Source organism: Globicephala melas, chromosome 2, assembly GCF_963455315.2.
Source record: "Globicephala melas chromosome 2, mGloMel1.2, whole genome shotgun sequence".
In the NCBI taxonomy this organism is placed as follows: domain Eukaryota; kingdom Metazoa; phylum Chordata; class Mammalia; order Artiodactyla; family Delphinidae; genus Globicephala; species Globicephala melas.
Window position 1 is genome coordinate 32,022,697 of NC_083315.2, and position 22,874 is coordinate 32,045,570.

Consider the following 22,874-nt stretch of genomic DNA (forward strand, 5'->3'; position numbering starts at 1 on the left):
TGAATTGGCCTGGCATGAATAGGGCAGGTGTCCTTGGTGGTGGCAGCACGACTGAATAAATGAGAAAGGGCTCGCTGGGTTCCCCTGTCTGATCTTCCCCACCCTCAGGAGGGGAAGAACTGCTTTGGCTCAGGGTGGTGGAGCAGATTCCTGGTCTCTGGGGACACTGCTGACCCCAAGATAGGTCATTCTTCCGGCCACCTCCAGCTTGGGCACAGCACAGCTCAGGGGGGCTGGGAGTCAGGCTAGTCTGGCTCTGGGCTCAGCAGGTCCCAGGGTGGGCCTGTGGGAAGGACACAGGGGCTCAGAACAACCTCCACATTGAGGATACCCAGGCCAAGGGCAGCGGGGGCCAGAGGCAGCTGCACAGGCCAGCAGGAGGTGCTGGGAAGCTCTTCATCTAGTCAGAGAACCCCAACTCGACGGAAGGAAGGCGGGAGGTCCATCCCGAGGTGGAGTCACCTCTAGGGCACGCGAGCACAAGCTGAGTTTCCCATAGGACATGGAATCTGAACCTTCAAGGCATCGCAGCTCTGACATCCCTGAGGTGGAAGTCAGTCCCCTGGGCCACAGAGAGCCTCTCCTGCCCCTCTCAATAGGGCTGTGACCCTCAAAACTGTCCCCAAGGTCAGCTGAGGCCCAAGGGTGAAGGGAACCCTACCCAGGACCACTGGGACCACGGCCTCCCCCAAGAGGCGCAGGATGCCGAGCAAAGGACAGAGGGACTGACCCACGCCAGCTCCATCTCGGACCCTGGAAATGCTTGTGATTCATGGGGCCAATTGGAATCTGTCCTCATCCTCCGCCCCCTACTCCCTCCCCAAAAGGACATGTCAATGTTTTACTATGATGTACAATAGACAAACCAAGACCATCTGGGAAGAATTATGTTTACATCTGGAGAGAAGGAAACTGTGAAAACCAATAATACCAGCATCGATATCTATAGATACCGACATGCACATGTAGCTGTCGCATTCCCCCCGCAGGCCCGGAATACTCTGCAATCACGCTTGCAGGTTTTGGCACGCAGCAGCCCAACCCACTGGTGGCGTCCTGAGTGCCGCGTGCCTCTCGCTGCTGGGGCCAGCCCGGTGGTGGGTGGGAGAGGCGGGGAGCACGGGCCATACCTTGTCTCACAAAGGTCTGGCTGGTGTCCAGGAGGATTTCACAGCCTTCAATGATCATGCGCTCGATGGCCAGGTTTTTCCGGATGTTCTCTGTCTCACTCACTTCGTCGTGCATTATCCTGTGGGGACAGGAAACGACAATCAGAGACAGGCTACCCTCACCTCCCAGGGTGGAGGGAATGCTGGGTCTCTGGCTAGACCTCGGAAGAAAGCCTGGATTCTCAGGTGGAACCTGTTGTCATGAAAGGGGAGAGAGCGCGCATCTCTTGAGTGCCCGCTGTGTGTGTGCACTTTACAGGCGTGATCTCATTTTATCCTCCGACAGCCCAAGGAGGCTGAGAAGCAGGTCTGTCTGATTTTAAAAAGACTGAACCGGGGACTTCCCTGGTGGCGCAGTGGTTAAGGCTCCACGCTCCCAAGGCAGAGGGTCCCGGGTTCGATCCCTAGTTGGGAAACTAGATCCCACATGCGTGCTGCAGCTAAGACCCAACCAAATAAATAAATAAATAAAATAAAAACTTTAAAAAAATTGGTACGTGATTACCAATAATGATTGTGAAGCTGAAATAAACTTAAAAAAAAAGTCTGGGGCTTCCCTGGTGGCGCAGTGGTTGAGGGTCCGCCTGCCAATGCAGGGGGACACGGGTTCGTGCCCCGGTCCGGGAAGATCCCACACGCCGTGGAGCGGCTGGGCCCGTGAGCCATGGCCGTTGAGCCTGTGCGTCCGGAGCCTGTGCTCCACAACGGGAGCGGCCACAACAGTGAGAGGCCTGCGTACCGCAAAAAAAAAAAAAAAAGTCTGAACCACATGGAAGAGAAACAGCAGAACTGGAGGAAGATGGGAGTAGAGGGGACAACCTTTGTTCATTACCCTGCCCCTCATCCCACTATTGGCCTTATTTCCATCCAAAGTACAAACCAAGCTCATTCCTGCCTCGGGGCAATAAGTACTTGCTGTTTCTTCCGCCTACACACTCTTTAAAGGGTTGTTTCCTTAATGTTTGGGTTCTGGAATGGCTTATTTTCGGAGCACCTGGCAATCCAGCTGGCTCAGGGGAAGACTGACTTCAGTTTACTTCTATAGGCTCTGGCACGACCGGGAAGTAAGCAGGACACAGCTCGCCCCTTCATCTGAGAATACAGACAACTTTTTGTCCTTGTTCTGACTGCTGCAACACCTCTCCTCTCCAGGAGGTGGCACTGTTTAACTGTTTTTGTTTTTGTTTTTGTTTTAAAGAGCGTTGGTGGGAAAAGGTAGGTGTGAACTGCCAACTTTGCTAAGACCCTGGATGGGTCTCCAGGAGTCTTAGGAAAGTAGTGAATCTTTTTTTTTTTTTTTTTGGAGAGGGTCTGGAAAAAGTACCCCAGCTACTCTAAGGAAAGCACAAAGCCTCCTATTTGTCTGCTGATGCATGAAATTCCACAATTAAGACCACTAAGAGAGCTGATTAATGTGTGTGTGGCTTACAGAGTTCTCTCACAGTCATTATCCAGTTTAAACCCTCCAACAATGAGAGATGACACTGGTGGAGCTGGAGCTGTGATTACTGGAATCAACACGATGCTGAACAAATTACTCAACCCTTCTAATCCTTACTTTCCCCATCTGTAGACTGTTGGGGTGAGGATGGAAAATAATGCATTTCATGGGCTGACCTCATGCCTGGCACATGACAGGGGCTGGAATAAAGGGTGGTGATCATTGCCATTATCAGGGCTGCAAAAATGGTATTGTTAAAAAAACATAGGTGGTATTCTGTAACTCGTTATTTCTTCTGGGTACCAGACTGGGGCATCGAGATGCGGTCTCTGCTTAGGAGCCACGGCTCTCCACCCACATGCCCCTCCTCCCACCCAGGCCCCAGCGATGCTCTTCTCAGAAGCCCAGGCCTTAGCCTTCTTCTGGAAGAGACATGGGACAGGGAGGCACCTTTCAGGGCATCTGCAGTTCCACGGATAGGGATTCATTTTTGGAAGTAGTCCAAGGCAATCAGGACCCTCTCTCTTGATGAGGGTGGGGACTTTGCTGAGGCTAGATTTGCTAAAATAGAAGGGGGTGATTCCAAAGTAGCAAAACTAGTTTTGCCGTTAGACATGGATAAACTTCAGCTGCTCAGGGTCAGTGGCCCCAGGCTGGGATTTGTGCTGGAGGGGCCGCCACTGCACACGCGGCCGGGGGTGCTGGGCGGGGCTCCAGGAAGGCAGCCCGGGGTTCCGGGGCCTGAGGCTCCTGGGGGAACCGGAAGTGAGGACCTGGGTTATCAGTGAGCCCAGGAGTTAGGGGCTCCGGAGACAAAGTGGGACAAAGGCCAGTCCCGAGGGGAGAGGGGTGCAGGGTTCTGAGCACTGCCAGGGAGGGCTTGGTTGCTGGCTTCCTGTCAGGGCTGGAGTTTTCCTCAGGGCCCAGGGGAGGGCGCCAGGAGGAAGAAAGGGCCCTTGTCACGTGATGGGAAAACCCTTTTCTGTGCCGCTCGGGCTGGGTTCAGGGCCAGGTGCAGGTGATCAGGGGGACAAAAGAAAAGCAGGCTGTACACCCAGGACCCGGGGTGGGGAAAGGGAGGGGATTGGGGTGCTGCCTGCACACCTGCCTGCACTGGGACAGGGCATCCCGCGGTGTCGAGGAACTCACAGCCTCATGGGGGTCCCAAGTCTTCTGCTTGGGGAAGAGTAAGCAGGATCTGGCTCCCTGGGGCATGAGAGAACTGGGGTCTACGCCCTGTGATGGTTTTGTTTGTCTGCAGTCACGCCCTGATTACATCTCCTCCCTAATCCTGCGCTCTGGGGCCTGTGCCCTGCCCTGGTCCTCCCTCTGTCCAGCCGGGAGCCATGGCCTCACCGGCTGCCACTCGTTGGACCTGGGCAGCCTTTTAGGGCTCTGAATGGCCGGCAGGGCCCCGGGCAGGGCTGAGGGCTGAACCCCACACCCTGCAGACCCATCCTCCTTTGCAGCTCCTGGCCTCCTCTCTCTGACCACAAGGCCCCTCCTTACCTCTTGGCCTGCACCGGTGGAGGCCCCAGGCTCAGCCCTTGGTTCATACATCATTCCCACCTAAACTCACTCCCTTGGTGATCTCACCAGCCTTGTGACTCTAAATACCATCTCCAAGCTGATGATCTGGTATATCTTGGCTCCCTGAACTCCAGACTCAAACACCGACTCCCTTTTTGTCATTTCCACCGCTGTTGGCCATCTCAGGTCCAACACACTCCCAAGTAAAACTCCAACGCGGCGAGGAAGACGCCCGCCTCCAAACCTGCCCCTCTGGCGCCTTCTCCATCTTGCACAATGGCAATGCATCCTTCTGGCTGCTCGGCAGAAAACTCTGGAATCACCCTCGACTCTCATTTTCTCTCTCTCTCCTCACCTCTCATCCATCAGAAACTCTTGGAGGTTCCACCTTCAGAAAACTCCAGAGTCCTCACCTCCACGGCCACCCCCTGGTGTGGCCGTGTCCCCTGTTGCCTGGACTGTGGCAGTGCCTCCCTCCAGTCCTTTAGCTCCTGCCCGTGCAGCGAGGAATTCCTTGGGCTTCGGGGAGTGAGGGAGGACAGGGGAGGGCCTTGACTAGGGGGGGCTGCGGCCTCTGACGGTGGCCCAACCATGGCCTGTCCCCCGACGGACACTGCCTGCTGCTGAACGGAGCCTGGGGCACATGAAAGCTCGACACCCAGGACCCCTGGGGCTCCTAAAGCCACCGGTTTTGACACATGGACACTGGAGAACCGAGGAAATGGGCAGAGAGTGCCTGCGAGTCCTGGGCAGATCCCTGACCTGGGAGATGGGCCCACTAAGTGCCCAGGGCCCTTCCTCGGACCCCATCTGTACGAGGGACAGCGTACATCGCATCCTGTCTCACTGGGTGCCCACCTGGGCTGGAGCTGTAAACCCCTCAGACTGCTCCTGGGGACCCGGCTTCCAGGTGGGACAAGCTGTGGGTGCCCCCACCTCGGAATCCTAACCGGAGCACGAGCTTTTCCCATCTGGGGCTCGGCAAACCCCGGGTGGGGGCACCCTCAGCCTGGGCCTGCCCACCGGCTGGGACCCCCACGGGGCTCACCTGGACAGCTCCTCCAGTTTGGACTTGGCGTAGTCCAGGCTGTTGTGCTCCACGTGCTCGTGAGGGGTGTGGGCCAGGAGCTCGTGCAGCGTCAGGATGTACCTGGGGATCTGCAGTGGGGAGAGGCGGGGACAGGGCCAGAGGGCCAGAGAGACAACGGCAGGGAGAGAGAGACAGCGATGAAGCAAGAGAGGCGGAGAGACAGAGCAGGGTAGACAGATGGGGGGGTGGGGGGGCAGAGAAGGGGGCTCTCAGCTCCGAGGACCCCCATGAGCGGGGCTGAGGAAGGACACCCACTGCACTTCTGATCCCAGACTCTCTCAACTTGGAGGCTCTTCCAGGGTCTTGTCTGGGACGAGAGCCCAGAGCTTGAGGTTCTGCCCCGCAGAAGGCAGGACCTGGAGATGGACTCAGGACCAGGAGCTGCCCCTCACTTCCTGCACAGCCTCCCCCAGCCAGGGTCGGCGGAGGGTCCTAACCCCGTTCGTTCTCCAGGCCACCGGAGGTTTGCACGGCCGTGGCCCTCGGCACTCCGCGCCCCGGCCCCCAGTCGGCCGCAGCCCTCCCGCGCATGCGCCCTGGCAGGCGGGGCGGGCACACCTGGAACATGGGGTAGGTGAGGAAGGTCTCCAGCGTCCTCTCCTCGCAGTCGGGCTTGGCCTCGTAGTGCTTCAGCAGCTTGTCGAAGTCGCGGTTCTGCTTGCAGTGCGCCAGGATCTGCAGGCTGTACTGGTGGTTGCGGACGAACTCCTGGTAGATGTTGAGCATGGGCAGCAGGATGTCGAACAGGTCGGCTGGAAGGAGGCGGGACTCAGCGGGCAGCGGGGGCGCCCTCGGCTCCCCCAGCCCCACCCGGGGAGGTCGGAGCGCGGCTCAAAGCCCCACCGGAGTCGTCGGAGATGACTCTGGCACCACTGCCCTCTCCTAGGCCAGACAGGGTGGCCCCAGGCATTGAGACCACAGCAGATTCACAGGTTTTTGAGGTTTTTCTGTCTAGTCTGACACCTGTGTACCGGAGGTCAGAGAAAGGAGGTATAGAGGGTGCTGCGGTGTGTCCCCCGGAACCCCTGGTGGACCCAGGCACTTGCTCCCCAGCTGCCACCAGTGCGGGTGGCTCTCAGCTGGGTTCGCCCTTGCTGGGAACTGCTCTCAGCTGAAGGAAGCTGCCTTGCACAAGCTGGAGCCCAATGACAGGTCCAGGTCGGGGGGTGAAGGCCGGCCCCTGCCTCGATGGGGGACGTCCCTGAAGGGCCACCTCAGTTCCCGAGCTTCCCTGGGGCTGGCTGAGACCCCTGTTGCAAATGCTTTGTAGTCCGCTCCCCCCAGTGCCCTGGCTCTGCCAGGCTGTTATGCTGAGGGGTCCCCAGGGGCCCCCCTCCCAGAGTGTCCCACCTGTGACTGTGACCTGTCAGAGTCAGGAGCTGGCCTGGAACCAGGCTTTCCAACTCCCCCATTCCAGTGCTTTCCACCCCATGATATGCTTTCCTGAGTCTCTGTCCCTTCACCTGTTGTCCCCTTTGTCCCTCTGTCCCTGTCTTTCCAGACCTCCCCAGCTCTGCAGCCCCTGGCTCAGTGAGGTGGACCCCCTGCTCAACCCTCCGTCTGTCTCAACCTCCTGGGTATCTAACATCCTGTCCTTCTAGCTCCCCAAAGCCCAAACCTGCCTTTCAACACTTGATGGGATGGGATGGACCCTCTAAAACCTCTGCTTAGTAACCCCATTAAAAAGAAAGACAATGCAACTAGAAATGATCATACAAAGTGAAGGAAGTCAGAAAGAGGAGACAAATACCATATGATATCACTTATATGTGGAATCTAAAACACGACACAAAGGAACTTATCTACGAAACAGAAACAGACTCACAGACATAGAGAACAGAATTCTGGTTGCCAAGGGGGAGGGGAGGTGGGGGAGGGATGAAGGGGAGGTTGGGGTCAGCAGATGTAAGCTTTTGTATATAGAACGGATAAACAACAAGGTCCTACTGTATAGCACAGAGAACTATATTCAGTATCCTATGATAAACCGTAATGGAAAAGAATATTAAAAAAAAGAATGTATATGTATGTATAACTGAATCACTTTGCTATACAGCAGAAATTAACACAACATTGTAAATCAACCATACTTCAATAAAATTAAATTAAAAAAAAAGAAAGACAAGCTTTCCTTGGAACAAACTCTAAGTGGGAGCTCTTATGTAGGGCATCCAACTACCCAGTGGACAACCTCTTTAGCTGTATGACTACAGAAAGTGCAGCCTGTGTCTTTCTAGGGCTGCTTCTTATTTTGACCTTGGAGAAAAACAAAATGGTGCCACTGCCCCTGGAAGTCTCCTGGCCCGTGGGCAGAGGAGCCTTTTCAGCCTCAGCTGTCCTTTCACCTCCCTGAGCCTGTTCTCTCGACCCCAGAGTGGAAGTGACACCAACACTCACCTTTTCCCATTGAATTAAGTGAAAGGAAGATGGTACCCAGTGTGGGAGGGGTGGGATGTGGGACGCACTCCTGTACATCGCTCCCAGGAGTGAGGGCTTGGAGAGCAAGGTGACGACGTGTACACGGCGGGGAGTCCATCCCCATTGTTTCAGTAATTCTACTTCTGGGCACCTGTCTCAGGGGAATGCTCTCTAACATGGAGACAACTTCACACTCAGGGATGATTATTTTTAGTAGCAAAAAGGTAGAACAACTTTAAGAGTCGACGAAGGGAGATGGCTACACAGATGGTGGCAGACTCACGGGGCACTGGAACATTATACAGCCATCAAAAAGCATACTTTCAGCTTGAGAAAACACTTATGCAATTATGTTAAGTAAAAAAAAAAGAAAAACCCACAGCAAGATTCAAATTCTATATTCAGTATGTTTGCAATTATGTAAAATGGAAAAAAAAAAAAAAACCCCAAGATCTATGCATAGGAAAAAAAATTGGAAGGAAACACACCGGAGTGTTTACAGTAGTTATCTTTGGGAAGCAGAAACGTTGATATTTTTAAATGTTTCCTACTTTTCTGGATTCTCAGATTTTCTCAGATGGGTACCTATAAATTATTTTTAAAAGGGAAAAGCAGATAAGAAACTAAAAATATATCACTTCCTCCTAGAAATGTAGCTTTTGTCAACTTCTCTTTCCTCTTCTGCTCCCTCGGAGGGATTCTGTGAGTTTTTAAGGGGCCGCTCTGTTACATTCGGGAAGGACAAAAGTACCACCAGCCAGGAGGTGTGGCCCCTGCACAGGGACTTCTCAGGTGGGGATGGGGGCGGAGGGGCAGGAGACCTCTGCCAGGGCTGCTACTCACCGAGGACCAGAGTGGGCCAGCTGGAGATGCGGGCCTTCAGGCCTTGGTAAAAGATCTGGTGCAAAAACATGATGGTCTCGCTGGAAGAGAAAGCACAGGGTAAGCTCCGGCCAGGAGTTCCTCTCCTTCCAGGTGTCCCCTCCCCCAAAGTTCAGTAGAGCTGAGGGGCACCAGGGGAGAGGGCAGGGGCTGTCACTGCCTGTGGGACTATAGCAGCAAACCTTCTCAGGTGAGACCCCACGAGAAACCTCATCAGTGGGATGGACCCTACAGTCTACAGGGCCTAACGCAAAACAAACACGCCGGCCCCTGGTTAACCAATGATTAGGAATTTCAGGATGGTGACAGCAGAGCCTCAAATTAAGCACGGTTTTTCTAAGCATGCAGTCAAATGCCCGTGAAGCTGGCCGAGGAGGGGGCACTCCGGCTGCTGGTTTCCCTGGCCCCCTCAAGTCCCCACTGGCTCTGTCATTGGGTGCTGTCCCCTCTCCCAGGAGTTCGTGTCCTGAAGGCAAACCCCCATCCTGGGGTCTCACACTCTCAGGACAAGGGCAGGGAGTGGAAGGCGCTGGGTGGGCGCAGAGACGCCCCTGAGCTGTGAGACACAGGAAGCCAATGGGGGCCTGGGACCTCATGTTCACGGTGGGCCTGGGAGGCACGGGGCTCCCTGACCCCAGAGGAGTTTGAAACGCCCTGAGCACCCCACTCTGCAGAGAAAACAGGGTGGGTGGGGAGAAAAAGGGTGTGAAAAAGAAAAGAAGGGAGGGCTGCAAGAGAGAAAGGGGTGAGGGAGGTGAGAGGTGGTGGTGCGGAGAGAGAACAGAACACAGCACCTACGGCTGAAGAGCAGAGCCTATAACCCCATCACACCCGCAGGATGTGCAGAAGGGCTGGAACCGGTAGGGCCTTTAACAAGTATCTAAGTAGCAGAAACACTCCCGAGTTCTCATTCCTGAGAGTGGCTCCTCTCATTACCGTGAATTAACTGTCATCTCCCTAAAGTCCCAAAAGAACAGGCCCCCCCAGGTGTGGTGACACCGTGATTTCTGGACTAGGGGCCCCGCCTGATGGCCGAAGTCATTTGCAGTTTTCAGGTAACAAGTCTGTGACAGATTCACCCTTGACGGGGCTGGTTTCTTCCTGTCTGTGGCCCCTGAACTAGTTACTGAATAGATAAACAGGTACTGTACCAATGTGAAGAACTTTAGTCGTCCACATGGGAAGACCCTTAGAAAACTTCAAAAGAGACCCGTCCAGGGGTGCGTGAAAGTGCACAGAAAGGAAAACGTGGGCCCTGATGCGGGGCAGGGTGGAGGTAGGAGGACTTTCAGGGGTTCCTGGGGAGCTGAGAGGCTCTGGATGCCCCCGAGCACCGGCCACAGCAAGACTCAGGGCCCCGTTCCCGGGCAGCTCCCACAGACGGCTGCAGGATGCGCTGTGCGGGATTCACGGCATGGACTTGTAGGGTAGCACGTTAGGAACATCATAAGCTGGGACTATAAAAATATAATAGATGAAACCTCCGTTTTTTTTTTTTTTTTTTTTTTTTTTTGTGGTACGCGGGCCTCTCACTGTTGTGGCCTCTCCAGTTGTGGAGCACAGGCTCTGGACGTGCAGGCCCAGCGGCCATGGCTCACGGGCCCAGCCGCTCCGCAGCATATGGGATCTTCCCGGACCGGGGCACGAACCCATGTCCCCTGCATCAGCAGGCGGACTCTCAACCACTACACCACCAGGGAAGCCCGAAGCCTCCGTTTTTAAAGTACTATAAACTGTGAGGATTTCACTTGTCATCCTACTACGCAGAAACGACCACTGTTACCTATCTGATAAGAAAAAAATAATCTCATTTTGATTCGATTTGCTTTACAAAATCATTGTGAGTGGGTTGGTTGAACATTTCTCCTTTGTACTGGCCATTTGAATTGCTTCTTTGGGGAACTGCCAAGTCATGTCCATTTACTAGTTTCACTTTTATTAGTTTAAAATAACTCCATATTAAGCGTATAATCTTAACACATACATTGCAGATATTTTTTTGCTCAGCTATTTGCCCAACGATTTGTGTTTGGTGTTTTTGGAAGGTTTTCCATTTTGCAAACCTGTGAGATTTTCTTTCTGTGTTTTTGCTTCAGGCATCATGTCTTTTCCCACTCTTAGACTGCATGCACACTCACCTATATTTTATTTTACTCTTTCATTTTTCCACATAAATACTTACCTAGAGTTTACTTTGGTGTAGGATGTGAGTCAGGGATATAAACGTTAATCTTTCTTTCAGTTTGTAGCCAATTGCCCCATTTTATTTATCAGATACTGCAGCTGCTTCCACTGCTTTGCTAAGCTGCCTTTTTTGTTACTGAATTCTCATACATGCGTAAGTCTGTTTCTGGACTCTGTATTTTATTTTGATGGACTACTGGCCTGTTCTGGCAATAGTCTCACGCTGTTTTCATTACTTTTAATATATTTATGGGCCTATAATACATTTTAATTAATGTAGGAAATGTTTCTTTCATTGTTTTTTTCAGAACATTATTATCTATTTACATGCATTTTACTCCTTCAGTTGAACATTAAAATCACTCTGCTAGGCTGCACTTCGATTGGAATTATATTGAGTGTATAGCATGATTTGGCTGAAATGACGTCTTTACGACATGGAATCTTGCCATATAGAATACTGGCCCACTTTCTGTTTCTGTACAGCCTGTAAGCTTAGAAGGACTTTTTATAATTTTAAACAGTTGAAAAAAAATCCAAAGAATATTTTACGATAAGTAAAAATTAGATGAAATTCACACTTTAGTGTCCATAAGTCAAGGTTTATTGGAACACAGCAACACCCATTCATTTAGGATTGCCTAAGACCACCTAGTTTTGACAGAGACCCTCTGGCCCACAAGGCCTAAAATATTTACTATCTGACCCTTGACAGAAGAAGTTTGCTGATCCCTAGTCTATGTGAATGTTGTCCCTGAGTTGTGCAGTGCACAGCCGGGGCAACTATATTCTATGGCCCCGCACACTTATAGTCCAGCAGGGAATCTATGCACAGAAGAAATCATTATTTAAATGCAATGAATGCTACAAAAGGGGCAGCACGGGGGCCCTGGAAGCACACAACAAGGGAACATAAGCCAGCGGTGACAAGGGGCACGGGGGTGGTCAGGGACATCCAAGGAAAGACATGAAAAAAAGAGTAGGAGACAGCTGTCATAAGGAAAATAGGAACGACAGTAGGGTGGGAAGAATTCTAGGGAGAGGAAGTGACTTGTCTGCTTTGGGAAGTGCTCATTTTGCCTGGTTCCCTTCTTGAGCCCAGAAAGGAGTGTGACTTGCCCAAGGCTGGTCCTAGGTACACAGGGCTTGGCCCGTGGAGGGCAGAACCAGGCCTCTTTACTCCAGCCTCACCCTGTGCCTGTCCCTCCTCACTCCCCGGGCCATGCAGACAAGACGAATCGATGGCAGCACACGCCCCCACTGAGCCTCATCATTCTTCTCCACCCAGGACTCCAGGCAACCTCTGCCAATCAGTCAGAGCGGGCATCAAGATAGGAACCATCTGTCCCCCAGGCGGGATGCCGCTCATCACGGGGCAGTGCCTGTGGTTCCCAGCACACGTTGCTGGCTGGGCATGGTTTTTATTAAAGGGAAATAGCCCAAGAGTATATGCTCATTGTTTCAGTTAAACATAACCTGGTGCACACGTTTCCTTCAAAGATTCCCCCCGCAGCATTCAGGAAGCACACAATTAACCCCCTCCCCAGCTCTGCAGCGTCCTCCGTGAATCTGCCAACCTGGAGAGAGGCCTCTCTCTTCTCAAGGACTTCTTTTAAAGAACGCCAGCAAATGAAATCACCAAATTGGCATCAGGTGTCTAATGTGACTGTACGTTTCAGCCTAAATGCAAATCCAAGGGAAAGCTATATGCAGAAATGCCTTCTAGTGAGTGGGCTGGCAGCCTCCGCCCTTGACCTGTGACACATACAGACTCTGTGCTGTGGTCCGAGGCAGGGAGACCTGGACGGTTCATGTCCCGGATCCGGCCTCCACAGCACCTACACGGTAAGAGGGAAGGCTGGGCTCACGTACAATCGAAAGTTCTCGACAGTGCAGGCGTGGGCAGGAGTACGTGCTGAGACCTGGGCTGTGATGAGCAGGCATGGGGGTAAGGAGGATGGGGGTCGGTGAAGATTCCAGCCCATTATTTAACAGGGCAGCAGGGGGGAAGCACAGGCCTTCACATAAAACAGAACTGGGTTAAAATCACAGCCCACCCGAACCCTGAGCACACCCCGTCACCTCTCTGATCTCTGGTACCAGCCTCATGGGGCGTCTCTGAGGATTGGAAATTACGTAGGCCAAGTGCTTACAGAGAGCCTGGCACCAAGCAGGGCCCACAAAACACCATCTTAACGTGGTGAGTGTAGTCCGAAACATTCAGTCACGCAAAGTGCTGTGCAGGGTTGCTATACAGTTAATGAAAAAAAAATTTCAGCCGTTCTTTGTGCTCACAAAAAGCACAGAGGTTAAGACAGTGAAGCTTATGCTCTTATGTACCCAGTGGATCATATAGTGAGGGGTGAATGATTAGAAGGCAGTAATTTTCTAGCTCTTCCTGCCCCACCCTGGGCCCCGGGGGAAGGAAAGAATTCTGACCTGCTCCCGATTGAGAACAGGGGCCAGGGGGTGGAGAGAAGCCAGTCACCTCAGATTGGCATCCATTGGTAGGATCATTGGTTCTTCTTACTTAATATTGTAAGAAAATACGGTAAAACATATTTGATTAATTTTCAATGTTGAACCAACCTTGCATTCCTGGGATAAATTCCACTTGGTCATGATGTATTATCCTTTTCATATATTTCTGGATTCGATTTTATAATATTTTGCATCTATGATCACGAGCAATAGGGGTCTGTAGTGTTCTTTCCCCATAATGTCTTTTTCTGATTTCGGTATTAGAGTCATGCTGGCCTCACAGAATGAGTTGAGAAGTGCTCCCTCCACATTAGATTTGAATTCAGTTTCTCACAGGGTGCATCATAGTGAAGCTTTCTTGTTGTAATAATGTCTAGCTCTTATGAGCACTTGGGCTATGCTGGGCTCTGTACTAGATGCTTTACGTGAGCTCTCATCTGATTCTCCAACACCTACAAGAGGCAGGTCCCATTCCCTGGTCAGTGTTTCCGAGGACCGCTAGAGTCCATATTCTGGAGGCCTTAAAGATTGATCAGGCTGGGGCTATTTTGACCAGGATCAATGAGACTGCTAAGATGGGAAACAGTCAACCTTGGGCACATTGTGGAAAAGGAGAAACAGGGCTTGCAGGGGCTTAGAAGGACACCAGCAAAAGAGGGGACTTTCTTCCCTCCTGTTTATTCTGTTAAAGGCATCTGATCTGATCCATGCAGTGACTAACAGACAAAAATATAAAACCACGTTGTGATTTTCTTCAAACAACTTTTGAACACATTCTGTGAGTTGGTCTGAATACTCTTAACCAAAGATTACAGGCGAAAAGAATTCCATTGAATGCAGTGTAACACAATGATGCAAAGATTAAATAAATACAAAAGGGCACCTTTATCTCTTAGTGGTTATGATACACGGTCACCAAAAGTTTGCAACTGTGGCCTAAAATGCAAGGAAAGCACAAACAACCTAGAACTATTACAATGCTTGCTGAAGTATTTCTCAGGCAGGTCCGTGGCCGAGCCTCCAATACAGGCAGTCCCCTGCGGTTACCTCAAGCCTCTCATTTCCGTGTGCTCTGGGACCTGCAGCAGCAGCTGCCCCTACAGACTTGCTGGAAATGCAATCCCTATGCTCTACTCCAGACCTACAGACTGAGAAGCTCGGGGTGAGGCCCAGCGTTCACGCTCGAGAAGCTGTGACTCCAGCTGAGCTGTCTGGAGTTTATTCAGGAAGAAACAGCCAAATTCCAGGTCATTGAGTTTAAAAGACCCAACTGTAGTTTCTGGAGAAAATCTTACCTGACTTCACAAAACAATAATACCTATTTTCTTTGTTTTAATAAAGAAATCAAAGCATTTATTTACTCTCTAAAAACTGTGTTTGAAATGTATATTAAAAAGCAACCTTGGGCTTCCCTGCTGGCGCAGTGGTTGAGAGTCCGCCTGCCGATGCAGGGGACACGGGTTCGTGCCCTGGTCCGGGAAGATCCCACATGCCGCGGAGCGGCTGGGCCCGTGGGCCATGGCCGCTGAGCCTGCGCGTCTGGAGCCTGTGCTCCGCAACGGGAGAGGCCACAACAGTGAGAGGCCCGCGTACCGCAAAAAAAAAAAAAAAAAAAAGCAACCTTGTAAGGCCCAGTGATTCAGTTTCTAGAAGGTCTAATGAGGCTGAAAGCCACTCCCCTCCCCCTGCTCCTCACCTCCACCATGTCCCCATACTCCGACACCTCATCCACATCCATGGTGTCAGCATCCCAATGTCCCTGTCCTTGTCCTTCTCCCAGTGACTTTCAGCATCTCCGGCTCAACCTCTCAGAATCAGACCCACGTCCACTGCCTCTACCCCATCTCCTTCCGGGTGTCCCACAGGTCCCTAAACCCGTCACAGCACACTGGCAGGTAAAGGGGAAGAGCAGGGCACAGGGGAGGTGACCCTGGGTCCCAAACACCTCTGCAGAGGGCGTGGATGAGGGCCAGCTGCAATTAGTGAAATGACTGGAATGATGGATACTTTAAAAGAAATGCAGCTGAATGAACAACCTGGAGCACACAGTGATTTACTTTAATTCCTGATCGAGAATCATTTGTAACTAGCACTCTGTTGATAGGTTTTCATATTTGTTGCTTTTACCTAGTTTACCCAATTTTCATGCCTACCAAAAAGCTCATTTAAACCATTTCCTAAGACTTTTAAAAAGAGGTTGACAGCAGAAGGGCAGCCATCAGCTCAGCCTTGCTTTCGTAAGATATGTGGGTAGTGTGATACACAGCCCCACGCTAAGGGGACTCAGGATTCTAAAAATTTAGCCCTGGCTTCTAGATCGTTACGACGGTGATATGAAGGTAGAAGAATGGAACCCATGTGGTTTTCTGTAGCTTGATTTATAACTTGTAAACATTTAAATCAGGGTTTCTCAACCTTGGCACGATTATTTTTGGTGGAAGAATTCTCTGCTGTGGGAGACTGCTCTGCGCACGGTAGGATGTTCAGCAGCTTCCCTGACTTCTACCCACCAGATGCCAGTTGCAAACCCTCCCCTGCAGCCCCGCCAAGTTTCGACAATCAAAAATGTCTCCCGTATATACACTAATATGTATACAATGGATAACTCATAAAAACCTGCTGTATAAAAAAGTAAATAAAATAAAATTCAAAAAAAAATTTGCCTCCCAGGGATTGATCCTTCTGAAGCAAAAAATAAATTAAAAAAAAAAACATGTCTCCCAGCATTGCCCCAGTTGAACCGCTGGTTTAGACATACACTACGTGGGCCTCTGTCTGTATTCCCGCCTGCAGTAGCTGGGGCACTGGCTTCTCGTCATGGGACCTCGGGCAGCTTCCTTCCTCTCTGGGTCTCAGTTTCCTCCTCTGCATTTGGCGGGGACTAGTCAAGGGCTCGTGTCCAAGTTCAGCGCCGGCTAGGCTCCCTCTTCCCGCCCCAGCCAAGGGCTCCGGGAGGGGGCGCTGAGCTTCAGGGTGCTCACCTGTTCAGGAAGATGCTGCTGACGTCGTCGTGCGTGATGGGAGGCTTCTTGGAGCTGGCGGCCATCCGCAGGGGGCGCAGGAAGTTGTTGACAAGGATGTGCAGCTGCTGCACGTACTCGGCCTCGGCCTCCAGCATGCTGAACACTACCTGGTTCCTCTTCCGCATGCTGTCGGCGTGCGGCGACCGGATGTAGTCCTGGATGATGGTCTTCCACTTGCGCCGGCACAGCCAGCCCCGCAGGAAGCTCTGCACCTGGGCGCCGAGACCAGCGGGAGGGTCTCCCGTTAGCCTCAGCTGCTCTGGTCCTTCCAGGCTGTGAGCGCCCCAAGGGCAGGGGCCAAGGCCCTGCTGTCCCCCACGCCGGGCACGTAGGGAAAAGAGCTGAGGCAAAAGATCAGGCCTGGTGCTTCTGCCTGCGTGGTGCTGGGCAAGCCCTCTGGTTCCTCTAAGCCCGTTTCCCATCTGTGCCACGGGGCTAATGAGATGACGGCTGGACTCAAAGTGAGGTCCCTGCACGGGAGCATCAGCATCTCCCCAGAACTTGTTCGAAATGCAAACCCCCAGGCCCTGCCCCGGCCCTCTGCATTTAAACCACATCCCCCAGGTTGCTTTGGCAACATCCTCCGAAGGAGGAAAAGTGTGGCCCTGAGTCCCCATCACGGGAGGGGGCTTGAGCACAGAGGGTTGCCAGGCTGTGCTGGGCATGGCTCACACCTCTTCTTGCCTAATGACTGGCCTGAAAGCCCAGAAGTTTCAATGAAAGCTCGTCTGGATAGAGGGCGATTATCAAATTCAGTGCGGCAAATTAGTTAATCTCATGCTTGGGCCTCATCGGCGCCCGCCTGGAGCCTCTCCTCTACCTCCGCGGGGAAATGAACACAGACACTTGACTTGCCCAACTTGGAGTCGGGCTGCTTGGCCTGGCCTCGTTCTGGCAAGAACTTGGGAAGGGCCTCAATTCACAGACACAGAGAACTGTTTTAAGATATGCACGCTTCCCACCAAGGCACCATGCAGCTCCCCACCATCCCTGCTGCTGAGCTGTGTGCAAGCTCAGGGGCTGCACAGGGAGGGCCCCAGGGCCCCAGGAGCAAGGGTGCTGGGCGGTGCTGGGGTGGGGGCACCTGGAGATCCAGGGGCCACCTGCCAAGGCACTCATCAAAATATTATCGGCTGCAAAGGGCACTGGCCATGCACAGCAGATGCAACCATCCGGGTGCAGACCTTTGGCCAGGGACGTCTGCCCTGGGGAGGAGAGGCCTGGCCTCAGCACGACAGATCTCCTTGAAGAGAGAAAGCTTTTCCGGATAGAGGAGGGCCTTGCTCTGAGGCCCCAGGAGGGTGAAAACAAAAGGAGGGAGGTGCATTTCAAGTGGTACTTAAAAAAATGTTCCAACCAGAATGGCTTTGCAAAACGGGCCGGGAAGCCCAGTGGGGCCATGGCAGAGAAGGCAGGCCAGTGCATCCCTGCCTGGGCAGGACTTGGCTCAGACCCCAGGTGACACTGGTGGCAAATCCCAGTGTCCATGGGGGCCCGGCAGGTCCTATAGATCCTGAAGCTGGCTGGGTGGGCACTAATGGGAGAGCACCTGGCCTAGGGCCAGCAGTCACCATGTGCGGGAGGTGGGCCCGGGCTGTGAGACCTTCTGCTTTTCCAAGAGATCGTGTGTCCCAGTGACCAAGGATGTGGGCTCTGGAGCTTGGTGGCCAAGGTTTAAATGTCACTCTGCAAATACTTAGCTGTGTGACCTGGGGAAGTCACTTTGCCTTTCTGTGCCTCAGCAACCCCACATGTGAAACGCAGATAATAATAAAACCTCAGAGGGCTTTTAGTTAGGAACAGATTAATCTGCATAAATCTCCTAGAATAGTGTCTGGCACATGGAAAGTGCGTAATGAATGTTAGCTCTTCCTATTTTTGAGAAACCAGAAATACATATTTTTATGTGAAATGTTTAGCTTTTAAAGCACTGGCAACAAATTAAAAAGGGAAAAAAGAAACACCGTGTGGGCTAAGAACCCCAAACATGCTGGTAGGCTGAACTTGGCCTGTGGGATGCCAGTTTGCAGTTTTCTGGTCTGGATGGCGCTGGTGTCCTTTTACGCTCTCAACAAGGAGGATTTTCTGGTTTCGTGTGTTTTTCTTACGGTGAGTCAGGCTCCCCTGCTTCAAGTCTGGCAAGCTGCACACACAGACCATACTCTTCCTCTCCACATGCCCCTCCATGGGGTGGCCTATGGTGCTGGTCATTCTCTCTGCCACCGGGCAGCTTTCTCACACCTTCTGAGATGTTCCTCCTAGCCTCTAATAGTGTAAAACCAGTGGGGCCAGCTAAGGGGTGTCACAGAGGCCGGCTCCCATGCTGACGTCTGCCGGGGATGAAAGGAGGAGGTGTTTGCAGGACAGTAGCTGGGGGGAGGGCGGGCATGCAGGGCTGTGACAGTGGACGTGTGGCCTGGGGTCTCATTGAGGCTGCCCAGGGTTGTGAGGAAAGCTCTCGGCTGTGAGTCTCACAGCCTGGGTTCCTGCCCTGGCTCTATCTACTCTTTCATCTCTTGAGCCTTAGTTCTCCTATCTGTCAAATGGGCTGAACCACCCTACCTCACAGAGACAACCAGAAAACATGGCTCGACGAGGTGCTGGCCTGGGGCGAGGGGCTGTTGATTCTGCCTTTGGAGCGGAGGTGGGAGTGGCACGCCCGGGAGCAGTGGGACAGTAGGTGGACACTGCAGACCCTGGGCTGTGCCAGGGGGCTCTCTAAAAGAGGACCAGGGCAGATTTGCCAGCCCCGAGAGATGGTACAGACCTTCTTGATTTTCTTGATGTCACTGTCTTCGTCGTTGGGTGTGACAGTCTGGGTGGACTGGATGCGCTCATTGTCCTTGAGCAGGGATGCGATCTGCAATGGAAACACAGGTCAGCTGCAGGGGCCGAGCGGCACCAGCTGGTGGAAGCCCCACCCCTCCGGCTGCCACCAGGCGTGGTGTGGTGAGTGAGCGCCCTGCCACGTGCTCCCCAAGGACCAGTGGTACTGCAGCTCATGTCCTTTGCTCTGTGGGAGGTTTCGAGCCAGAAGTCGGTGAGTGAGCACCGGACTGGGACCCTGTCCACCCGGGTCCAGGGCAGCTGGGCTCTGACTCCGAGTGACCCTGGGCGAGGCACTCTCTGGGCTGCAGGCAACCCATCTGTAATCTGGGAGCTTTGGTCCAAATCTGTGATTCTCTTCCTTATTCCCTAAACCATCAGTCCCTTTACTTTCGAATTTTTACTGTGGTAAAATATATATAACATAAAATTTACCATTTTAACCAATTTTAAGTGCATAGTTCAGTGGCGTCAAGTACATTCACATTGTTGTGCAACCGTCACCACCATCCGTCTCCAGAACTTTCTCAACTCCCCGAGCTCTGTACTCATTAAACAATAATGAGTTTAATGAGTTTAATAATGAGTTTAATGACTTCTCTGGCGGTCCGTTGGTGAAGGCTCTGCGCTTCCACTGCAGGGGGTGTGGGTCTGATCCCTGGTCAGGGAACTAAGATCCCGCATGCCACACAGTGCAGCCTAAACAAAACAAAACACACTGACTCCCCATCCCTCCTCCCTCAGCCCCTGGCACCCGCCCTTCTACTTTCTGTCTCTATGAATTTGACTCCTCTAGGGACCTCGCCTAAGTGGAATCAGACAGTATTTGTCTTTCTGTGGCTGGCTTATTTCACCAGCATAACATCCTCAAGGTTCACCCATGTCACAGCATGTGTCAGACTTTCCTTCTTTTTTAAGGCTGAGTAACATCCATTGTATGTACAGACCCCATGTTGCCGTCCATTCATCCATCAGTGGGCACTTGGGTAGTCCCATTATTTTTTTCAAACAAAACCGTCCTGGAGCCCCAGCAGGACTTCAGATGAAAGCACTGCTGGCTTGCTTGGCTGTCCCATCCTGGGACAACCCGGAAGCACTTCTCTGACTTGGAGCCCTCTTTGGAGCACAACCTGGAAACTGCTGGCCTAGAAAAACGGAAGAGCCCTGGAAACGAACATTGGAGCTGATCTAAGAATCTCCATTTGCCAGATCTCGGGATCAGAGAGGTCGGCCCAGCTGCAAGAATAAGACCAACGGGGTGGTGACCGGGAGAAGGGGTGCCTTTAGCCATACTGTGGCTGGAGCCTCTGGCACTGCTCAGGTGGACGGGCCTGCGGTGTAGCCCCTGAGTGGGTTCCTTCCTGCCACCCCCGAGTCCGCAAGTCTCTGCTGGGGGTCCTCCACAAGGCTCCCACGGCCTGCGGACTTTCCCGGGAAAATGCAGGCAATGCCTATGTATTCCATCGCGGCTGTGAGCTCTGTGGGCGAAGGACCACCCCGTTTCATTCATTCCTGGGATCCCGGTCCTTAGCATTCGGCTGGCACTCAACGTATATTTGTTGGCTACGTAAGTAAGTAAGTTAAAGAAGGATCAGAGCAGGGACCCCCCTGGCTGGGAGTCCAGTGGTTGGGACTCCACGCTTCCATTTCAGGGGGCACGAGTTCCCTCCCTGGTCAGGGAACTAAGATCCCACGTGCCGCATAGCTCGGCAAAAAAATAAATAAATAAAAAATAATAAAAGAGGTTTCATTAAAAAAATTTTTTCCCAAAAGGATCAGAAAAGCAGCAGCAACAAAAACCTCAACCACAGGAAAACACTGCAGTCATCAAGCCCCACACGTCTAAAGATAGCAGCTCAGGGGAATCCACAAACACTGCCACAAAGCCAGAGCCCCTCGATCCTCTTCAGAGCACGTGGCTTTGTCCCCTCAAGGCCACTTGCTGAAGTGCAGAATGAATGGGCTCTCACAATTGAGCGAATTGAGCACTTTGAAAGCAAGATGGAAGAGTTACCCACTCTCCACTTGCGGGTTGCTAAAATTACCCTGGCCTGTGCTTGGAGAGCGGCTGAAAATATCTGAGAAATATTCAGCACCGACATGGGCTTTTCTTTTTTCTCTCCCCCCCACCTTTTCTCTCCATTCTCTGGGAACATCTGCACATTAAAATAAAGGCTGATTCTTTGATCTGTATTCTAAAGGCCTAAGGAACGTGCGCGCGCGCACACACACACACACACACACAGAGGCAGGCTACTGGAGAGCTCAGAGATGCAAGGATGCCCAGTCAATGCCCACCTTTGGTCTGATGTTGTCACCTCCTTGCCAGTCTGCTTTCTTTGCCAGTTTTGAGATTTGCACACGGAAACCTTTTTTTTCTTTTGGATGGCAGTGTGTGTGTGTGTGTGTGTGTGTGTGTGTGTGTGGTCTGTATTTAAAACTGGCGCTTGTCTCAGAGAGAGGCATTCCAGGACATCTACTCAGCAGGGACCAGGGCAAAAAATAGATGCAATTAGGTCAGGTACTATGCTACGTGCACAGGCAGTGCCAGCAGCCTTGGAGTCTTTGTTTAAGGATCAGGCTTGGTGGGCAAAGCTCTAGAGGGTTGTGAGCCTGGGGACCCTGCAGAAGTCTTGGGCTACAGCCCATCCCTGCCAGGAGCCAGTGTCAGGTGAGCTCACGGAGGCAGCCTTTCTCTTACCCTGGCAGGTCTCTTCTGGAGATGGATTTGACTTGGACCCTGGTTTGCTTGCTGGATGTTCAGGGTCTGCTCAGCTGACCCCTGTCAATGAAGGCCATACAGGGTGGGGACTTTGGCTCACACCGAACTTGCCAGCTAGAGTCCAGCTCCAGCTGTCTGACCTGGCTCAAAGCCTGGTGTCTCCGCTGGCCCCCGCCCACTGGCCACCCATGGTCTGGCCCCCTTGACCCATCAGAGGAAAACCCTGCTTGCCACACCCCTTTGAGGCATAGCGCATGGGCTTCTGCCCCATCCTACTCCCCGCTCTGGAGACAGTGTCTTTCATCCAGAATGCATTTCGTCAGTGCAGTCATTGATAGTGGAATTAATCCAGGTTCTTTCCTTTTTGTTAGCCTCCAAGGTTTTACTAACGATCTCCGTAGCTCTTGCTTTTCCTGCAGGTCTCTGTAGCTCTTGCCATGCAGCTCAGTTCTTTCTCCCTCCTTCTTGATCTCTTCTGGTCTCCTCCAAGCCCAGTGGGTGCCCATCTCTGTCTGCCTTTGTGCCAACACCGCCACCAGATCCTGATGCAGTCTTTGGGTTGGGTACTGGTGAGACACTGTCTACCTTTGTGCCAACACCGCCAGCGGGTCCTGATGCAGTCTTTGGGTTGGGTATTGGTGAGACACTGTCTACCTTTGTGCCAACACCGCCAGCGGATCCTGATGCAGGCTTTGGGTTGGGTACTGGTGAGACACAGCTCGCCACTGGGTAAGGTGGATGAGTCAGATCCCTTCCCGGGAGGACCTTCCAGCCTGAGAAGGGGGTCAGAACCCCAGAGAGGCAATTTATAATCGGACAAGGAGAGGCCAGAAGCGAGGTATGTACCTACCGCCATGGGAAGGTCTCACCATGAAAGCGGCAAGGGCTACCTGGAAGGAGTTTTGAAGGACAAAGAGCCCAACAGGTGGGCTACAGGATGGAGGGAATTTGAGAGGGGGTGTGTGAACAAAGGCACAGGTATGACAGGCTGTTGTGTGCCAGGGCGGCGGGGGTGAGGATGGCAAGGGGGAGATGGGAAGCGGGACTCAAGGCATGCAGGGTGGGCCCTGGAGAGGGGGCCTGGGGAGGGGCTGCATGGGAGGGGTCA

At 52.6% G+C, this 22,874-nt stretch overlaps 1 protein-coding gene across 2 annotated transcripts in view; it reads right to left on the reverse strand.

The window, feature by feature from the left end:
- The window catches only part of RASGRF1 (Ras protein specific guanine nucleotide releasing factor 1), a 104,718-nt gene that overhangs the window by 52,887 nt on the left and 28,957 nt on the right, over positions 1-22,874 (reverse strand). For both annotated transcript variants that reach the window (XM_060293741.1, XM_030878442.2), the window contains exons 4-9: positions 18,986-19,078; positions 16,177-16,430; positions 8,492-8,571; positions 5,789-5,982; positions 5,189-5,298; positions 1,131-1,249 (exon numbers count right to left, since the gene is read on the reverse strand). In XM_060293741.1, the coding sequence (XP_060149724.1) occupies positions 1,131-1,249; positions 5,189-5,298; positions 5,789-5,982; positions 8,492-8,571; positions 16,177-16,430; positions 18,986-19,078 (850 nt within the window). The remainder of the gene's footprint in view (positions 1-1,130; positions 1,250-5,188; positions 5,299-5,788; positions 5,983-8,491; positions 8,572-16,176; positions 16,431-18,985; positions 19,079-22,874) is intronic.